The sequence below is a fragment of the Perca flavescens genome, chromosome 7, assembly GCF_004354835.1.
Source record: "Perca flavescens isolate YP-PL-M2 chromosome 7, PFLA_1.0, whole genome shotgun sequence".
Taxonomy (NCBI): domain Eukaryota; kingdom Metazoa; phylum Chordata; class Actinopteri; order Perciformes; family Percidae; genus Perca; species Perca flavescens.
In genome coordinates, this window is record NC_041337.1 from 10,876,117 (window position 1) to 10,897,378 (window position 21,262).

The following is a 21,262-nucleotide window of genomic DNA, read 5'->3' on the forward strand; positions in this document are numbered from 1 at the left end:
TACATCGTGAGAGTTGCAAATGTAGTCAAACCTCTTGTCAAATTGCCTTCCATTTTTTTGATTGGTCTGTTGGTTGCTAGGCAGCGCAGCCTCCATTCATCTCCACTGTACTCGGCATCACAAACTCATTCACTTCCAGCCGCCTGCCTGAAGACAACAGCCAAGGTACTGTCCTCTCTGCATGCTTCAACACGTTCAGCAGTGTGCTGTGCTGTGGCTGGTGTGTGTACAATAGTTGCAGCTGAATTCAAACAGCTGGAGGAGCGACTATAGCGGTAATGGTCAAGTTTTTAGTAGTTCTGTCCCGTGCAGGAATTATTGGTGTAGCTGCTCCTTGGCGTTTTTGCACGGGCAGTGTCGCTACACGGATGTTTGTGTCGATTGTTAGCAGGAATCTTTGTTGCATCATCTTTTCATACCTCTTTTTGTTTTACTGTAAGAGCCAAAAGTTGTTTCAAGAGTCTACAGAACTCCAAATTGTTTGTTCGCTGACATCATCGTTGCGTGTCGATGGTGAAGTTGGGATTTGTTTTAAGACATTTGTCCTTGTTCATTTTTGAAGATAAGATACATATTTTATCAAATATTTCCTGGGGAGTATTTGGTAGAAATAACTGTTTTTAGTTTGACTAGCGTTTTGGGACGTGCTTGATTTTATTTTTTATTTTTTTTGTGGGTGACCGGAAGGCAAAACACTGCTTTGTGTGTTTCCCATCAGATGTCACTGCATGCAGATGTCACGTTTTCTGAAAATACGAAATGTTTAATATTAAATACATAGACATTATGACAATACCAAATAAATACATTTAAAAAGAATCAATTGGAGTAAATCTTTTTTTTATATATATATATAAATAAAACCTGTTATGTCAAAACGCCCTTTTCCAAGAGTGTTTTTATTGCACAATAGCATTTTCTCCAATGACATTTTATTCCATAATGTCACAGTTCCTGCAGCTATGCCTTCTATTAGGGATCGACCGATATAGATTATTTTTCATCAGCCTTAGCCGATGACCGATATGGTGTGCCGATTTTCTTGAGCCGATATTTGGAGCCGATACTGCTTTTGCTCCCTCAATTTACATCATACAAATGTAAACCCTGCCACACTGGATTTGTTTTCTGTATCTGCTCTACCATTTCTTTAAAATTAATGAACAAAAACACAGATCACTGGCAATCATCTTAACATTCATATCACCCAAACTATGTGTGCAATGTGCATCATATGGATGGGTGGGTGCACTGCATATGGTTAACTGCAAGGGTAAAAGGCTTTCATCAACATCTACACCACCGCCTTGATGATGCATTTCTTGCTGACATATTATAAGACAGATATAATCAGGTCATCACAAAATATCCTTTGTCAACACATTTCAATAATTTAAGAAAACAGTGAACCTGAAAAGTAGCCATTGAAATAAAGTGCTTGATTTGTAATTTAAGACTGCCACTCTGCTAGTGGTGGAGGGGCATGCATGGTCTGCACGTGAACTGCAGCGTCTCCAACGACACACAGCTGCCTGTGGACGCTAGTCTGTAAATCATGCCGGGAAAAAAACATCGCCGAACGCATATATTGGGGAGCCGATAAAATCGGTCTATTGCTACCTTCTGTTGAGTATAGATGGATTGTATATTTTTTTACACACCTTATGGCATAATTGAATGTCAATTTAGTGGTTATTTGCACCTCAACATTCCTGTTCAAGCTTTATAAATTTATGTGACACTTGATGACAGAATGACATTTTCTCTCAATCTCAATCATACAGGCTATTGATCCAGACCACTAGACCACATTCCCATTAAGGAGTTGCAGGGTTTCCTGTCTCCTGCACCGAGCGGCACATCAACACCTTATGGCACACTGCTTGATGGCTGCATATTGCATCCAGTGTTAAATCCTCTTTGGGTATGTTTTTTTTTTTTCTTTCTTCTTTATCTTCCCTCAATAGATTTGAGTAGAATACAGGTCTCCATTTATTCACTGAAAATGCATTACAAATGCTTTCACAGAATCACATAAGCATCAACAAACATATTTTAGGCTGTGTAGAATGAAAGTACGTGAGGAAATCGGAAGATTTAGAGCTTTAAGGACTTTTCCAATACCAGGTGTCTTTTCTCAAATTGGAGTACCTTATATACTGTACCTTATTTACTGACAATACTGAATATTTGTTTGAGGTAATTGAGAAGAATGATTCATTGTGTTTATTAATGTCATTCAGAGAGAGAGAGAGAGAGAGAGAGGGTATCAGTTAATTTTTTGTATTTCTACTCTGAGAGTAGGATTTCAGTATTAGTTGCATTTCCCTGATACCAGCATCCTGTTTTAGACTCTATGATACCCAGTGCCAGAAGGTATCAGCCCATATTGATTTATGACTGCTGATCATTTTACATAGTGAATTTTAACACACCAAAAAGACGAATGCTTGGAGGGTTGTTTTTCCTGCCATGTTTGTTTATTCTATTTAAGTAGTGCATCTGTGTATTTTCGAGGTTGACTGGTGTTTCAGTCTATTTCACGGCTGCCTGTCTTTAGTGAATAAGCCTGCACATGAGCAGCAGAAACTGCCAGGACTAAAAAAAAAAAATTCTATGTGCTGAACTCTTTAAATGTGTTTAATGTATTTGGCACGAAAGCCTAAAGCCCCAATTTAGTGAAAAACAAGTGAGTAGGAATGAATACATTTAACAGATTCAGTTTTTATTATATTCTGGAATATAGACTTGCTTTATTTGATAGATAAACTTGCACAGGACAGTCCCTAAAATGATTACACAGATTTTTAGTTTTCTAAAATCAGTCCCTCCTTTGCCAGTGATCTTCACCAACCCTTCATCCTTCAGTGCCTCCATCCTGGATTTCTATACACAGCATGCCATCCATTCACAGTTCCATTTCTTCATCCTTTTCCTTTTATCTTTCTATCCCTCCACTTTTCCCTTTTCCATCCTCACTCCTTCATTTCCTCACCTGTAACCCAATTCTTTTCCACGTACAACCCTCCCTTCTTCACATCTTTATGCTCCCAGTTGAGTGCCTCCGTGTCTGTCGCTATGCGAGCCGTGGGAGGCTGCGGACTCCGATGATTTGTGTGCTCTGGCAGCCAGTCCCTCCACACAGCAGCCTCTTCTATTATTCAATGTAACGGGACCTTCACTTTTTACAGCTGAGCAACGTTCTCTGCTCAGTGTAGGAAGATTTGCCTGCTGCAGATGATATTTTTTCACCAGCAACAATAGAAGCCCCACAGAGAAAACACAGACTTACACGGTTTGCTTTACCCTATCATGACTCTTGCTCTTCTGCAAAAACATTATAAAATCACAACGTCTTTGTTAATTCACGAGGTTTGAATTCCTTTTTGGCCGAGCAACAAGAAAAAGGCAGATGGGCTCGTCCTGGTGGGGTTGGAAATCCTTGTTCTGGCTATAAAATGCAGAGTCTGGGAGGATGAGCGTTGGAGAGGGGCTGCAAGGCAGAAAAGAATTGGCTCCTGCCAAAGTCCTGGAGTGGGGCAGTTTAAATTCACTGTTGTGTAATCATTAATCAGAATTCACATGATAAGTTATTAGTTTGTAATGAATAAGGTTAAAACCCCAGTAGCCCAAATAGTTTTTGTAGCTATTTTGTCTCAAGGGTGATGTAAAATTAATAACATGCCATACTCCTAAAGTTAACTGATTTAGTGGGAGTGATTATGTAGAACTGGATGTACAGTTATGAAATATACAGTATCAATTTTACATTGTGAGGTTAACAAGTTTGTGATATGACGTGATACTGCAACAATGACAACTGCAAGAAAATGTATTCTGTATATTTTAGTACATATTTGCACCAGATCCCAACTTTGCATTGTACGTGCAAGGACTTAAAAGCACGTGCAAAAATACACTAAATGGTGATAATGGTAAAAGAAAAATGGTTTAAAATTGCCAAGATGGTAATAAAGGGTGTGATGGACTTTAGTAAAAAACGCAACCCCTTTTGTGTGCATATACAATTATTTTAAAGTAATAATTTGTGAAATTTTCATATAAATAAATGTATCAGTGACAATTTTACAGTGAAATTAAAACAATGCTGAAATACCTATCTTAGGTCTGGTAGCCTAGATGTTTAACCAAATCCAAATAGCTAATTCAACATAATAAGAGTACTCCACAGATGTCGCATTGTACGAAATTCTTGAGAAATATTACGGAGTCGATGATGTGATGAATGTGTTCTTTCCAGACTTTCAGAGTGCCTTATATATCCTCAAGTAGACAAAAGAGCAGCAGTTGCTGAGATTACATTACATGTCTTTTAGCAGATGCTTTTATGCAAAGCAACGTACAATTGCTATATATGTCAGAGGTCGCACGCCTCTGGAGCAACTAGGGGTTAAGCGTCTTGCTCAGGGACGCATTGGTTGATGTATTGCAGTGGGAATTGAACCAGGGTCTCCCACACCAAAGGCATGTGTCATATCCACTGCCCCATCACCACCACAATAAGGTTGATTTACTCATTCAGTCATCATGTGTCCAGTACTTGGCCCTTCCTCAGAGCAATGGTCCTTTTAATGTCAACGCCTAGTTTACTGTCAGCTGACTCTAATCTGACAAACCTCACAACTCAAACACACAATCAAAGGCGACACCAAAATCAATACTTGAGCACTAAACCTAAAATGTTCATTTAGCACAACTCCTAAAACATTGTCGCACTCACAATGGACAGTTTAAAAAAAAAAAATATATATATATATATCAAAATTGATGCAGCAGAACCAGAGATGTTTTTTAAATTCCATGCACTCTACTTTTTTTTTTTTTTGTCAAAATCTGGCGCTTACATTACCCACAATTTAACCCAACCGCTTGGTCGGAGATTCGGGTGTGTTATGCTAGTAGCCTCGAGCCGCTAGCCTCAAGCAGGGACAAGGAGCGCATTACAGAGGTCTGGGAAACTCACTTCTTTCTAACTCCACACCCACAGATTTGTTTTATTTATTTATTTCACACTTATAGTATTCAGCCCCAACCGACACTGACTCCAACGTGATATCATGACTTTGCGTAAACATACACGCCACTTTCTAAAGCCAAGTGGCGCGTGTTATCTGTACGCATTATGAGCTATCTGCGGGGACGTTGCATTTGGAGCTCTGGTTGGGTTTAGGAAAAGAATAACGGGGTTGGCTTTAGTAAAAGAAGAAAGCAACGGAAACATGACACGTGGGACAGGAAGGAAACATGACATGCGGGACAGGAAGGAAACGGGACACGCGGGACACGATCCCTGGTTTCCTGGGTGAAAGTCCTGTGTTTGACCCATCCTCCACCACGGCCAACCTCCCTACGTGGATTTTCGCCCTTTCATACTACCCGTTACAGCCTAAATTCACACGCAATTGCAAGGTAATGTAAGTCAATGGAGGCCAAACGGCGTTGATAAACACGCTAAAAAGCGAGTATGCGTATTGATAACACGCCAATAATGGCATACAAATTGGTGTGTCATACATACGCCACTTCATGAGATCAGTCTGCTGACTCAAGTGACTTTGAGACTGTGCAGCTCCCTCTGGAGCCACGAAAGGCTTTATAAAACCTTTTACACGCATGCAGTAGTACTCCCAAGACCCGTAACATTGTGTAAAATCAGCAGAGTTCCCCTTTAGGCCTGTTGATCTGATCGTTCATCACCTTACACACTACTGCTGTTCACCTGTTTTTATTATTAAGAATTATGGCTACACTGTACTGAAATGCTGTAACTAGGCTGGTATACAAAAGTCACTTTGCTACAAACCTCTGTGCTCCAGGAGTTACCTTTAAGTTGAATTGACCACTTCCAAAGCTTTTCACGGGCTAATCTCTAAACCCATGAACTCTCCGTTTCATCCAGTTGATTACTTGGTCCTTTAGCAGATTTTTTTTTATCTGTTTTATTCACCTCAGTCGCCTATTAAAGGTGTGGAGAACCGGGTCATTTCTCCACTATGCTATTGTACATATGAAAAGAAACCAGGGGAAGAATCAGAGCTTCAGCCAGTCACTTTCCACACAAGCTGTTCCAGATTTCCCATGGATTATTTATATGCTGGTTTATTTGAGGACATTGGCTGCTACTGAGACACTCTGTAGCTCTTTCATCATCATACATGTAGGATGCCCCTTTGGCACTGTATCAAATATGCAAGCCTGTGAAGATGCACTCTTTAGCTGTACAATTGACTCTCTACTGCGCTCTTGCCCTCTCATGCTGTAGTTTGATGTCTGGTATGTTATAGAACCCTTTTGTAAATTACAACCCTGTCTGTGATGTCTGAAATACAAGCCAGTGCTGTAATTAATATAGTCAGGGGCACCAGGGATGAGAATCTACATCAAATGAAGGCGTTTTGTGTCAGCGTGAAGCTGGGGAAAGCTGACTGATGGTAACATGGAGAGATAATTGTTACTACATTGTTTTCATTATCTTGTCTTGTTGTTTTTTTTTTTTTTTTATCATAAATGCGGCCCCTTCTTCTCCTATATTAAAAGTCATTGTGTTTTTTTTTCTTCTTAGGTGACGTCTTAATTATTGCTGTCCCAGGCACCACCAAACCAAACAATATTTAAAGCCTCATGTTGATACCTTTTTTTAGAAATTGGATGCATCATTTTCCTCCCTGTTGAATTATTCATTTGCAAATTGCATTTGTGTGCATTCTCTGCTCAAAGGAGGATGTCAGTTGGACTACAGCAAACAGCTCATTAGAACGAAAGGGTTCTGTCTCTTTGATTGGCTTTGAATGAGTCACCCACTCTCAGCCTCTGTATCTGCGCGGCTTCTATGTTTACTCTAGAGTTGCCTTTGTACTGTTTCCAGTCCGTTAAGTTTCTCTACCTACCTAAAATGTATATAGGTGTAATCACTGAGTTACTCAGTGCTATACCTCGCATCCACACTCTTTGACGTCGGCCTTATTAACATTCAGGAAAGCGTCTTGTCACAGCAGTAGTATCTTGAGTCTGTAGCTTGAATTTACTTTCACATTAAACTATCCTCATCACCTTCATCTCGCTTGATTGAAGTGACTGGAGAACCACTGAAAAATTACTGAAAAGTTACTTTCAATGTGCCACAGCTCCTCACTAGTCCAACCTCACACAGTAATTAGGTTTTAAAGGAGCAGTGGTTTGGTCCCTCTGGCGAGGTCGGTGACCTGCATCTGTTTGGTGTGTTCCCTGCCGTCGTCAGTCGGAGTAGCCGTTGGCGTTCATGTGGGCTGATTTGACTTGTTGAATCGGCCAGTGGGCAATGACCAATTACCGGAAATGATGAGCGGGATGAGTGTGACGAACGCCTCTCAAAATCTGACGAAACTGACCTTTGTCGATCTGAAATGAAGATGTTTTCAGAAACACGTTTCGGTGAACTAGTTTCATAAAATATGAGATCATATTCCGAACGAGCCGTCATTATGGTCGGTTTTGAAATTTGGGAGAAGCCAGATCCACGTGACGTGTTCGTCCAATCAGCTGTCGGTTAAAAATTTTTGGGCGACAATACAGATTAGCGCCGCCTGCTGTTATTACGAGCATGTGCAGAATGTACGCTCAAGTCGGCGTCGCTTCGTGTGTTCCGAGGCACTTTTTTGACCAACTCAGGGAGACTGATCAGTCCGACTGCCTTTTCTGTGTTAGAGCCTTTAGGGGCTAGGAAAGGTCGGAGGAATGTGGACGTGAGTCATAGCAAAAGGAGGCTGTTCTCATGAACCATTCGTCCGTAGTTACGAAACACAGGGCTTTCAAGTGGGGAAGCAGAGTTTGTGTCCTGGAATAAGTTAAGAGGAAAAGACAAGACTGTCACCCAGGAAATGCATGTACTAATTAAAGTGCTCATGTTATGCTTTTTGGCTTTTTCCCTTTCCTTTATTGTGTTATATATCTTTTTTGTGCATGTTATAGGTTTACAAAAGGAAAAAGCCCAAAGTCCACCTCAAAGGCACTTACCATCTCCAATAGAAAACACTGTTCACAAACTGCTCCAAACAGCTCTATTGTAGTCCAGCCTTTACTTCAGAGACAAACATGCGTCACTTTGTAACACACGTTATAATGCTCGCCTAGCTGCTAGCATGGCACTCCCTCAAACTCTGCTTCTGACTGGCTAGTAGTCCTTACCTAGCTACTGCACATGTGTGACTCCCAACAAAGATGGAACAGAAGTGTGATGCCTCACTCGGTAGCTAAAACAGAGAGCTCAACACACAGGGTGAAAAGGGGAGCTACAGCAATGTGCAGTACAACAAAAATATGGTGTTTTTTGAAAATTAAACCATGTAAACTTATTCTGGTACAACCTCTAAATACAATTATGAACCTGAAAATGAGCATAATATGAGCTCTTTAAGAAGACCATTGTTGTTTTAATCTAAACCACAATCTTTTCTCTAATCTTTATTAGTTATTTTGGTACCTCAACATCGTATGACGGCCACCTTTTGTCGGCTAAACTCAACTGCAACGGCCACTGAAAGGAGCGTCACCTCGCGGTGCTCTGTAGCCAGCTAACAGTCACGTTTTGTAGGCTAAACTCAACAGCAACCTTTTCTTCAACCTTTAACTGTAAAGACCACAAAATTCAACAGTCATGTGACCAGTCATCATGTGACCAGTCATCATGTGACCAGTCATCATGTAACCAGTCATCATGTGACCAGCCGGTGGTCGCCTAATTTCGTAGGATATCATATGAATTGTTGTGCTTTAATCTTTGTATGATATCATACGAACCCGTTCATGAGAATGCGTTGAGCAAAAGATATGCGTTTTTAAAAGAAAACATAATGCGGATGTAGTCTAAGAATCGTTATTATTAAGTTATCGTTAGCTTAGAATGAGCCCTTTATCTCTATAGGGAGCGGGTCCTCTTGCACCAGTCCGCCATGTTGCACCGAATGTTTCTACAGTAGCCCAGCACGGACAAAGAAAACTCTAGGTCAAGAGAGAGTCTTTTGCGTTTTTGTGTTACCTGAAGGCCACAATAGGTTCGATAAATGCGTGGAAAGGGACGGGTGTGTGAAGGGGTATTCAGTTGATTGCACTATGCAACCTCACCACTAGATGTCACTAAATCCTACACACTGCTCCTTTAATTAGATACACTACAAAATCATTGTGACTCTATGGTGTGTGTGTGTGTAAAGGCTGTTTTACAGTTGTGCGGAGGCTCCACGCAGAGCTCTCGCCATAGCCTATGTAAGTGGCCTGATGTTTATTCTTGTGTGTGGAGTGTGTGTGTGTGGGGAGTGTGTGGTAGAGCGAGGGAGAAGTGAGGGAGTGCCGGCGATTAGCTTCGGAGCGAGTACCGACTCTAGAGTCATAGTGAGAGAACCAAAGAGTCTCCCCTGTTTTTCAAGAAGTGCACGTCAGGCTACGGTGTAGGGTCCCCTGCGCCGTCGATTCTACGCACAACTATAAAAAGACCTTTAGTTATAAGCCAAGGAAGCGTTTAGATAAGTTCAATTAATTTATACAATATAATATTTATTGGCTAAATAAAGAAATTCAGGGCATGTTGCTGTGTGCTGTAAAAGTAGGCGTACCAACACGGCTGACATAATACCAGACCATGGATTTATCCTCCTTCCTGGCTCTGTTTAGTCTTTCTGTCTTTCACCAAACTGCTAAATGCCACCATCTCCTTTTAACACAACATTATTTATGGTTTCAAAGTGGATTTCCATAATCACATGTAGCACTTACATAGGACATGCAATGGTAGGGACATCTACAACTCACTGCAATTAAGTATTCAGTCATCATCCAGGAACAAATGGTTCCCACCGATGACCTAAAGGTTATTCTCCATACACCGTGACCTGGACACATTCAAAACACTAATCGAAACACACCTCTTCAGATCAGCTTTCCACATACAATAGTCTTACGTTTCTCACCTGGTAGTAACTGGTTTTATTGTTTTTGCTTTTAATATGCTTGTTTTATGTGTTGGTTTTATTGCTTATCTGTTTTTAATGAGCTATATGTGCTGGATTTACTGTAAAGTGTCTTTGAGTACCATGTAAAGCGCTACAGATAAAATGTATTATTATTATTATAATTAAGCATAAAGCCAACATAAATGACAAACGCAACGTGCTGTTCCTCTCTTTAATGATTTCAAATTGTTTCTTCTCTGCACCACTGAGCTGTATGACAGATAGATGGAGAACACATACAAGGGAGGGGGACCCCTCACACTCGGGTGTGTGTGGTCTCCGTGAGGATGTGTTTTCTGTAGAACCATTGCTTTGAAACTGCTATGATGAAAAACTTGCAAGGTGACTTGTAATATACTGTATTGCAGATATGGATTTGCTTGGTCTGACTCATAGGTTGTCAGGACACTAAGCACATTTCCTGCCCTCTTCGTCACTACAGTCTGCTTTTCTCTGGGTGACGTGACACATGCATTACTTTATCTCTATTTTCAGAGATAACTGCTATTTCCATGCAAAGGCTGATTTAAATCACGGTGTCCAGGAGAGGGCACCGCTACTCTGCATTCTCATGAGCATGCATCACTTAAAAACCAGTAATAAAGCACATGCATGTAGACTTACTCTTTTCAACACTTTAAATACACTCACAACATTGAAATAGCCAACTTTGTTATTGACCTTTCCAGTGCAAATGTTTCTGAAATCCCAAAACACCTAATCTTGGAGTGTTCAATGCTGCAGTAGTGGTCAGGGGTAATGAAATAAAAAAAATCTGATTTACTATTCCTGCCTTCAGTTGAAAGCAAAAGGAATAAAACTCGGCCTTTAGCTTTTTGGCAATTCTCCACCGGCCGAGAGGTTTAAAGTTGAGTCTGTCTTTGCTGTGGTGAGTCATCTATTGATCACCTGGCATGAAGACAGAGTCCTTCTCAGTCGCAAAAAACCATCCATCACGGAGCTGCTTGGGACACAGCGGAGAGATAGCATGGCACTGTGGATCCATTAGAACTGAAATAGATCTTTTACTGCAACAAAGATCAATGAGCAACATGTCACTGTAGCTGTTACGCTTACACATCGGATCCTCGTCTGAAAAACATGAACTGCTGAGTAGAAAAAATAATGGGGCGACCTCTAGCTCACCTGGTAGAGCATGCACCAGTCCTTGTCAGTGGCCAGGGTTCGTATCCTACCCGAGGCCCTTTGCTGCATGTCACCCCCTCTCTCCCCCATTTCCTGTCTCTCTTTAGCTATTATAACAAAGGAAAAAGCCCTAAAAATATCTTTAAAAACTATGCCATTTGTAACTGAAAAGTGAGGTAGATGGATGAAAACAAAAACGTGAATAATGACTCCTAATAGCCTACTCATTATAGCCAGTCTCTCACCAATGAAATAAGAAGAATGGGATCAATACAGGGAACTGATAATTGCATTCAAACCTCAACAGAGTGGAATGTAAAGTGGGATACGGCTCGTGCGATTTGAGGACTTTGCGACAACACCTCTTTTCTTGGGCTGTGTCCGGCATAATATCCTGGTCCTCTAATGAAAGTCTATGAAAGGCTGCAGTGTGTGCGTGAGGATGTTTGTAGTGGGGGCCCAGGGGCCTGAGGGGCACGTGACCTCATCGGGAGGAGGATGGTTCAGTAGGCTCGCTCTACTCCTCCCAGTCAGACAGTCAACAACCCGTACTCTAACTTCTTTCCAACTATGTTATTTTCAGCCGTCTGCAAGAGGAGTCTACTTTCCAAGTCTGTATACAAAGCAGGCAGAGGATGAGAAACTGATGTTAATTCTGCATAAACTAATGAAAAAGTGAGGAGGAGTGAATTACTAAGCAAATACAATATTTAATACCATTTCAGTTCCTTTGAAGTGGCAATAAAGTTAAGTCAAGTAATAGACCTTCCTCTGTTCAATTTGACTTGACAGGCAATTTGAACCATCCAAAACTAACAAATAGTTACAGCTTTTAATAATTACATCTGCCGTGGCTACAGTCATGCACTCTTATGCTCAGCCAGCTACTGAAATTTTAAAAGTGGAATGAAAATGAAATGCTCGCCCAGATAAGGCTCAGCTTATTTCCTCATGCTTCAAAGCACAATTGCCCTTTGAATATTCACTCCCTTCAAATATTTGTATGGCACCCCTTTTTCCGCATACTCACCCTCTCCAAATATCCAAGTGTATGTATTGCCCTTGTTCAGCCAAGTGTCTGGAAAATATTTAGACTATGTACACTGGCCACGACGATACAGTTTAAGTATTGTGGAATGATTAACCCGGTTCTTTAAGGGGCTGTTCACTAGCTCACCTTCTACCTTTTTAGAGTAGAGGTCCATTCCAAACAAAAACATTGACTGCCAGGCCCCCCTCACCCTGAATATTGACTACAACTACTACAGACGTACAATAACTTCTACTAGGTAGAAATAATTGATCATTTAAAAAGGTGGTTGTTATTTTTGATAGCAGTTTGAGCTATAACTGAAATTATTTATTTCAGCCAGAGACATTTTCGTCTAACTGAATTGACCATGTAAAGCAAATAGTTATACAGTTAGATCTAGTTTTGCTGTTTCAGGGAGCACTCACTGAATTCGAGCAGCTGCTGAGAGAGCTAATCCCCCCCCCACCAATTTTTTTTTTTTTATTGCACTATGATTAATAAGTACTAGCAGGGAGCGCATTAGCCCGCTAAAACAACAGAACCACTACAATCTGCCAACCTGAAACCATGCCACAAGCATAATGCAATTCCCCTTGAATGATAGTAAAGACCTCCTCATCTGAGATGAAACTCAGACTTCATCCTTGCTAACTTCAGATAAACACGTGGCAGGATACCAACAGTATCCTGATTCAAGGGAAATATTCTAAACTAAATGTACCTGACTTGCGTGAACCAACAGCATGTTGCAATTTCCTTGAATGCTAACAAGCCCTCTCATCTGAGATGTAACAAAGGAAACTGTGTGTTCATGTAGGACTCCAACACTCATCAGAAAATAATTTTTGTGATATTGATTACAAATAAAGTTTGGGGGCAGATAACACCTTCTTCTCAGATGCCTCTCAAGTTTGGATCTTCTATTCCAGCCTCCAGATTTCAGGTTAAAAACTAAAGATTATCGCTCCTTGGCTCAGTTTTATTTCCCTTCCTCTGGAAAGCCCTTTGCGCACCTTGCTTGAAAAGTGCTATAAATAAAATGTTATTAATATTACTTGCCCTGCTTTGATACCAGAGAAAGGCTAGAGAATAGAGAATAAACCACTCTTACATCACGGAGAAAAATCAAATATTAATGAGAATAAACATAGAGCATAAATATGAATTGTTCTATTTTTTTTCTATTTGAATAATGCTTTTGTTGAACCAGCAGCACTTTACTTTATCCTGAACCTCACGTTGCTTTATATCACAGCTGATTCATGAGGTTTGTTTAGCCTCAAACACATTAAAGGTGCCCTGCCACACATGTTTCATTACTTTGTGGTAATGTCTGAAGTTCTACCATGGACTCTGTAACATTTTTTGTGGAAAAAATTCCTTGGTTACCTTGTTTCAAGACATTGTAGCGTGGTATAGAAAGCCTACAGGAAGACTCAGCTCGATTTCTGCCAATTCTCATTAATATTCAAAAATTTTAATCTGATTCCTTTACCCAGCCCAACTGGGCGAGCTAATGAATAGTAATGAGCTCAGGAAATATGATGTCAGACTGACCAGCTTTTGTAATTGGCCTGATTTCTCTGCTTATTTCTTTTCAGTGGCTAGAGCTGACAAAGGAGGTAGCAGTTCATTTTCACATTCACCACATAACACAAACACATACGGACCTAACCTATTTCAAAAAATGCAAGTAAAAACGGTTTTGTATAGTAGGGCACCTTTAAACCTCCTTCACATTTAAAAGGATCTGAGTGATAAATTACGATGCTCCTCCTTAACAAGTTGTCTGTTAAATCAGGGTGTGCTTCTTTTTAGACGGGCACAACGCTCACTTATTCCACAGAAACACATTTCCTGCCCCAGGAAAGCAGAGCTGAAGGTGAATGAATGATCTTTGCCTCTGCTCTGTCCACTCCTCACTCCTCATATATCACACACCTACTCTGTCTCCACATCTGCCCTACTACTGTACTACTACTACTGCTGTTTCTTTTTCCACACTGGAAATAAATTATTGAGTTCATTGGACGGTAGCTTCCCATTCACAGATTCAAGTGGGAGGAGACATTCCACATCTGTTCGCACCTGTACAAATGATAGCATGTATCAGTGTTGGTTTATGGAATAACATTGTGTTGCATGTTTTGTTTTTGTCTGGGTCTGTGTTTTGTTGGTGTTGCAGTATCAGTAGTTTCTGAGAGTCTGACGACGTGGATATCGGGGCGAGATCTGCTTTGCCTTTGTCCTCTTAAGGGTCTTCCTGCCCGTCCACTTCCTTTAAGACACAAGAGGAGCCAGAGCTGGGAGGAGTAGGCTTTGTTCCTGAGGTGATGTGATTAAAGGCCTCTGTCTGGGCTGCACCCATTCAGATGGCTCACACACGCCACAGCTGCTTTACTTAATTGAATTGTCAGGAAAGTAGACAGGACTGAAGCCACGAATCGATAGAGTCAGTTGCACTTAAATAAAGTTTGGCAGTGGCAGTGCCAAGGATGGAAATAACAGCTAGCTTTTTGTAAGAACAAAACAAGTGGTTTTCTGATTGTTTCAGCTGATTTAAAGCAACTGAGCTCTGAGCTCTGAGCTGGTCGCCTGGTTAAGGATTTCTTTTCATGTTGGATAAGTTATTAAAAGTTTTTGTTTTTAAAAAGCAGCTGTAGCGTGGCTCGGAGGAAGAGTGGTTGCCTCTCAACCACAAGGTTGGCAGATTAATCCCAGGCTTCTCCAGCCACATTGAACACTCAAACACGCAAAACACTGAACCCGAAGTTGCTCCCTGGATGCTGTATGTAAAGCTGTCCACTGCTCCTAATACCTTGGATGGGTTAAATACAGTAATAGAATTTCACTACATTGTACGTGTGACGATTAAGAATTAAGTTTGATCCTTTGCATAGTTATATTAAAATTCTTAATCAGTATTACTCCTTTCCATGCATTTGTTTGTACTACTTACCCATTATTATGGATTACTACCATGATCTATACTGTGGCATTATTTATAGGTGGATGTTAACTGTACAATTGTTATATTTATTGTGTTGTATAGGGTGCCTTTATAACATCTGGGCAGGGACTACATAGGATGGCAATTCATTCTGAGGGGGCATGTACGTCTGTACCAAATATGATGGCAATAGTTTTTTTATTGAGACATTTCACTGAAATGAAAAGAGAAAAAGTCAGGGATCACCAATGTCAGTATGCTTCATCCTCTGGGAACCATGAATGTCTCGAGTAAACTTCATGGCAATCCACCTAATATTTTCTGATTTCTTTTTTTTTTTAAATGGTGGATCGACAGACAGACAGACAGACAGACAGACAGACATTGGCATCCCTGGAGCCCAGGTTTACAAAGTCAGCCAAGGACTGATGCTGTGGTGTAATGCTTATAAAAGTGCTCTCTCAGAGGAAGTGTGTGATGCAACTGTGGAGAGATGATGTAATTGTCTATCAGCGTAATTGTGCTTGTTTGGTGGGTGCATTGATTAACGAAGTGCTCATTTACTATGATTGCTTTGCAGTCAATGTGATGAAGACATCATGGGTCCGTTGGGGAGATTAAGGTCCTGGGTTGGTGAGATTTTATTTAGTCGTGATTTAGGCTCAAATTAACGGTTGTCACCTAAAAACTTTGCTTTTCCCATCGGACACAGCTGACTCTGTCCTGCCTAACACTGGGAGTCTGTTTCATCCGACATAGTGCAAATGCCTTGGAATGAATGTCTATTAGATAGCTGGCTGATGTGCTACACTGCAATCCCTCAGCCTTAATGATGTCACTGCTGCCCGTTTATCAAACTCAACAGCCTGCTAAAGGAGAGTCTCCGTGTCCAGACATTTACTCAGTTTAATCAATGCGGCTAATTATAATGTAGGATAACTCCTTTAGTGTGCATACCAGAGGTGATGTGCTTACAAAAGAAACAATTAGGTGGGAGATGATTGAACAGATTAAAAACCTGTTCACAGAGGTCATCACCTAAAGTATGCAGGAGTGGAGCTAGGGTCGTTTGGAAAGAATGATGGCCTGTTTGTCTGATGTCTACTTCTTGTTTAACCAGCTGTCTTCCAGTGACAGAGAGAGGGAGTGTTGCAATGCCAAGAACTCATCTCTGTTTTGCCTGAAGCCATTTATTACAATTATCAAGTAACCAATAGACTTGTGTCAGTGCTTTGTGTTTTTAGGGATAACAGGTTTGAAAAACCTGCCAACACCTGCCATTGAGTTTTCTGTGATCTTGATGAATAACAGATAGCATGTAGCCTGTACGAGAGAAAGGCTGCCACTAACACTCCTGGTTCCCTGGGAGACTGGCATGGTCAGCAGCCCCCTCCCCCTTTCCTCTCTCATCCTCTTGCCGTTTCTCCCCCTGCTTGTGAAGGAGGAGTGTGAGCAAGGAAGGAGGCAGGGCATGTTAGCCGAGGCTGCGGGTGTGGAACTCAGATGGCAGGCAAAGCATACAAACACACACATTTCTACACACATGCTCAGTAAGCACAAGTGACACAAGTGCTGGCTCCATTGAGTTGACTGACTCACTGCTATCCATTAGCCGGCATGCCGCAGAGAAAGAGGAGTTTCACTTTTGGAGCCTATGGAGGGTAAGAATGTATATCCTAATAATTTGTATTATGATTGATTATTATTGAACAACTGAAACCTCTTTACAACACACAGTTGTCATTTGTGTGATTGTATGTGTGTCTGTGTGTTTCTGTATCCCTGTTTGATGACTGTGCAGATTCTGTGTCTGTATTTGTGTCTGCATGTTTGTGCCATTTGCACTGGAATGCCATGGATTTATAACAGCTTTTGTCTGAAATGTCTCAGTTGTCATTTTTGTGGTTTTCTATCATAGATTGGACCTAATAATACTGCTGTGTCTGTTTGAGGATGAATCATTGAGGGCTATATTCTGTACAGTAATGGTGAGACATTAGATGTAGAAGAATTTAAGACAGGTGACAAAAACAACAAAGAGAAAAGTAGGTAAGGTTCAGCTTACAGTAAAAGTATTACTGAGGCCCTGACAGAGCTGTAAATATGACAGATGAGAATTGTATGTTGTCAGTAAGCACTCATGTCCTCTATGTTTTTATGTGGCCCACTTCAGACTACAGGATACTGGACAGTAGACGCACAGTCAGCAAAGAGCTTTTTAATGGTCAAAAGGTGAACAGGTGCCCCAATGCAACTGCATGCCTGACTGCCTTTATTCAGGGATAGGTTTTGGGTTTTTTGTCTGTCATGTGTTAAAGGTAGCCTCATGAAAGTCTGGAATACCATTAGCTGACATCTAGTGGAGACAGTAGTTATAGCTATAGGCTGGGCTGTGTGGCGATTTTGGCCCATTTGTAATTGCTGTCAATGTTTGGTTAGAGACATTATACACATGCATTATCACAGGTCATAGGTTGGTAATAATTTCCTAGGAAGTTTCCTGGAAAGAACTATATAATTTGGTATGATTGATATGGAAAATAAAGACAGTGTTAAATTGATACACTTTTAACCAGACTTACATTTGCCAAAACAACAAGTTAGTCTTCATCCTTGTAGTCTCGCTTTGCCAGAGCTTCCTCCACAGCGCTGCAGAGGAGGGTCTGGCTAGTCCATACATCATTCCGGGATGGGTGAAAAACGTGATCTGGTTCATTGGCATTTCTTTCAATCAATCACAATCATCATGGGCAGCGCTAAGTGCCGGAGAGAGACACGGTGACTCTGCAAAATAGCCTCAGGAAGGAACTTGTTTTGGTGGAACGTGTACGTTCAAAGGTTGTTTTAGTCGTGTGACAGAAAACTCTGATTGGACAGATAGTCTAGCTAGCTGTCTGGATTTACCCGCTACAGCTGTTGCTCTCTGCAACCGTTCAGAACCAGTGGATGTTTACCACCCCTGGGCCGTAGGGGGCAGTAATGAGTCCATTATGGCTTGGCGAGGAAGATGCCACACTAGAAAACTTACTTGGACAAGCGACATAAAGCTGAGATTTACGCTTTATCAGAAGAGTTTTCAAACAGTATTTTTGGGTACTTAACAAGGGAAGACTTCAAGGATGAAGACTAACTGGTTGTTTTGGAAAATCTACATTTGGTACGTTTGTTAAAGAACAGTGCACAGCCAATTCACTTAGCTTTACTAAAGCACCATCTGGAACTGTCTCCCACGCAGTGGATGACACAGTCTGGAACGAGCCAGATAACTACAAGTAAAACCCACACAAAGGTCACAGAACATACATCCTAAAATGCCCCGAACATAACTCAAGTTAACATTTTAAATAGCAGGATTGTTTGTTTTATCACTAAGTGTTACGGACTCATGATTGACCTGTCTGCTCTATTAGATGCCCCTAAGCGGTCTCCCAATTGATACATTTCTAATTAATTCCAATCGTTTGCTTGTGTACTCTAGAGAGTCCTTTAGCCAGTGCACAGCATATTTAAAGCAAAATACTTGCTTTTCTGTTTTCTGTTTAGCAGCAGCCTTGAATGCCATTGCACTTGGCATTTGGATAGGTCAGTGTGATTGCTTACATCAGTGAGTGATCTGTTATACACTCTGCCCCCCTGCATCCTACTGGCTGTGAACGCAGTGCCTCTGTTCTCTGTAGATCGGCCTTCCTTTGTCGCAGTATGCTTTATAATTTTGGCATCAAATATTAATTGAGCTGCCACTTAATTTGAGTAGTTATGTTTTAGGTTTTTGTCTTGCTTTGAGCATGTTATGGCCCTTTCCTTTCTTATTATTGGATACCGTAATTTGGCGGCAGATATGTTCCGTGAAGTGTGACTATGATGTTGCAACACTAAGCTTTCATATCCGTTTATTTCCTGTCCTTTGGATCGCCTCTTACATGTCTGTTGATATCCTACATATATGTCAAGTGAATTTTATTTATATAGCGCCATATCACAATAGAAGTTATCGCATGACACTTTTTATATCGGTGTAGACACCTTTAACTTACGGAGCCCCAACATTCACCCATGAGCAAGCACTGGAGATGGCGCCAGGGAAAAAAAAGAAGGAAAAATTACATTTATTTCTGTTTGTGTCTGTTTTCTCATAAACTTTTAAATCACGAAATAAATACAGACATATTGGCTGTGTCTTAAGTAAACGGAATGCTCTCATAACCTCAGTGGCAAGACATTCAGGCAAAATGAACAATGATGCTGTATGTTGAAGTGTCGCATAGAAACATTGGAAGAATGCATGTTCAAAAACAACGAGTGGAAAGACACACATTGTTTTGAAATCTTAGCAGGCCTGAGTTGTAGTTGGCATTCATGGTCAGCTGATTTAGAAATGTCAGCTTAACAAGACTACAGACTCGTTGGGAAAAATGTGTCTCCCAGTGTTAAAGTGATTCATAATAACATAGTGTGAATAGGTTCAAGATTTATCTCACCAGTTAACCATGTTTCAAAGTTGTTGTGTAGTTTGTGGCTCCAACAAAAAGACAAGATGATTATCTATTGTCTAAGGCTTATTGTATTGAATATTGTAGTTGCAGGAAGACAACAGAGAGGGTCTTTTTGTTATACAAAGCAAATGTTTGCATGACAAAAGATGATCATTAGACCTCAAGGCAGGGCTACTTGAGAACAGGAGGCCACTCAAGTACCTTTCCAAGGGCAGTGGCAAAACAAACAGAAGATGTAGAGCTACCAGAGGGCTCTTCATTTCCAGTCAGTCCACCTTGCATATTTACTTTGACATTCACATTCATGATGGCAAGCCAGCCATCCACGGAGCGGAATGGGGTGGGCTCGGTGAGCTGCAGTTAATTATCTAATGCTCACAGGGCTACCAATTGTTGAATTATTTTGGTTCTGAAAAGAATAAAAACCATTTTTCATTGTTGTCTTGCACTTTGTTAGTCCAGTCATGTCACACAATGCAACTTTATGCTTCCTGTCACAGTAAAAAAAAAATCAACAAATGATTTAGTTCTGATCGCAAAAAAAGAAGAGCGCAAAAACTGGTCAACTATGGCCTGATAAGGTAATTTTTGTATTATTAAGGACATTAATAATACAAGCCCAGATAGCAGTCCTTACAGTGTGTGCATAGGGGGGTAGATTTGAAGGGCTTTTTTTATTATCTGCTCTTCTTTATCCAACCAGTTCACCTGTGGCTGCATATTTCTGTTACATTCTTTCTGAAAAAACAATTAGAAATATCTCTATATCTTGATGTACACCAGATTTGATCAGACAAGCACGTTTGTCACAGAAAGTCACTAACCTAATTATGTCAACAATTCCTGTAGCTGCAATAAAAGCCCTCCAGTGGTTCGCTGATAAAAAGCTTTTTATGTGAAGCAGCTGAACAGTTTGCTTAAACAGTATATTAAGACAGTAATAGACTTCATTAGGAGAGCAGATTACAAAGCAGAAATGTTCCTGGATAAAAGGAAACAACAGGAAACAAGGAGTGATTGTGAAAGAAAAAACTCACCATGTAAGGAGTTACACTGAAACCTAAACTAACATGCATGTATTTTGAAAATGGTAATTTTAATATAGTTTTAATATGTCAAAATAAAACCAGTGTTCTTGGGGTCTATACATGAACATATAAAAATAATATTAAGCTGATTAAATTAAACAACGTGAGTCTGAGTTACACAACATCACAAAGTTAATCTAACACTAAACATAACAACGACAACACAAAACACGTGATTTTTGTTTGGTAGATGGGATAGATATTACAGTTCTTACTAGCTGTCAGCATATCTGTGGTACCAGTGTGTGTGTGTGTGTGTGTGTGTGTGTGTGTCTTGTTTGCGTGCCTGTGTGTATGCACGCCTGTGTGTGTGTATTTTCATATACACTGTATCCTACTGTACTGTAGCTAAATGAGGCCATTCAACCAGTTTACACTCATTTTCCTGTCAATGGGCTCATTCAGTCCCAGTGGGTTGAGATACAGTATAGAGTCTAGATCTGGTCACATTCATTTTTTTGACAATGTAACTTACCATGACCGATAGCATGAGACATTTCTAAAACTAAGAAGAATGCACATCACATGTCAGTCAGACATTTATTTCA

General features: G+C 40.6%; 1 protein-coding gene across 10 annotated transcripts in view; it reads left to right on the forward strand.

Moving 5' to 3' along the window:
* Window positions 1–61: 61 nt before the first annotated feature.
* The window catches only part of LOC114558315 (rap1 GTPase-activating protein 1), a 62,166-nt gene continuing 40,965 nt past the window's right edge, over window positions 62–21,262 (forward strand). For 9 of the 10 annotated variants that reach the window (XM_028582211.1, XM_028582199.1, XM_028582208.1 and 6 more), the window contains exon 1: window positions 16,660–16,794. In XM_028582211.1, the coding sequence (XP_028438012.1) occupies window positions 16,751–16,794 (44 nt within the window). In that variant the 5' untranslated portion in view covers window positions 16,660–16,750. Of the gene's footprint in view, window positions 166–1,784; window positions 1,925–16,659; window positions 16,795–21,262 lie in introns of those variants that run through there. The other variant, XM_028582209.1, reaches the window with a different exon arrangement.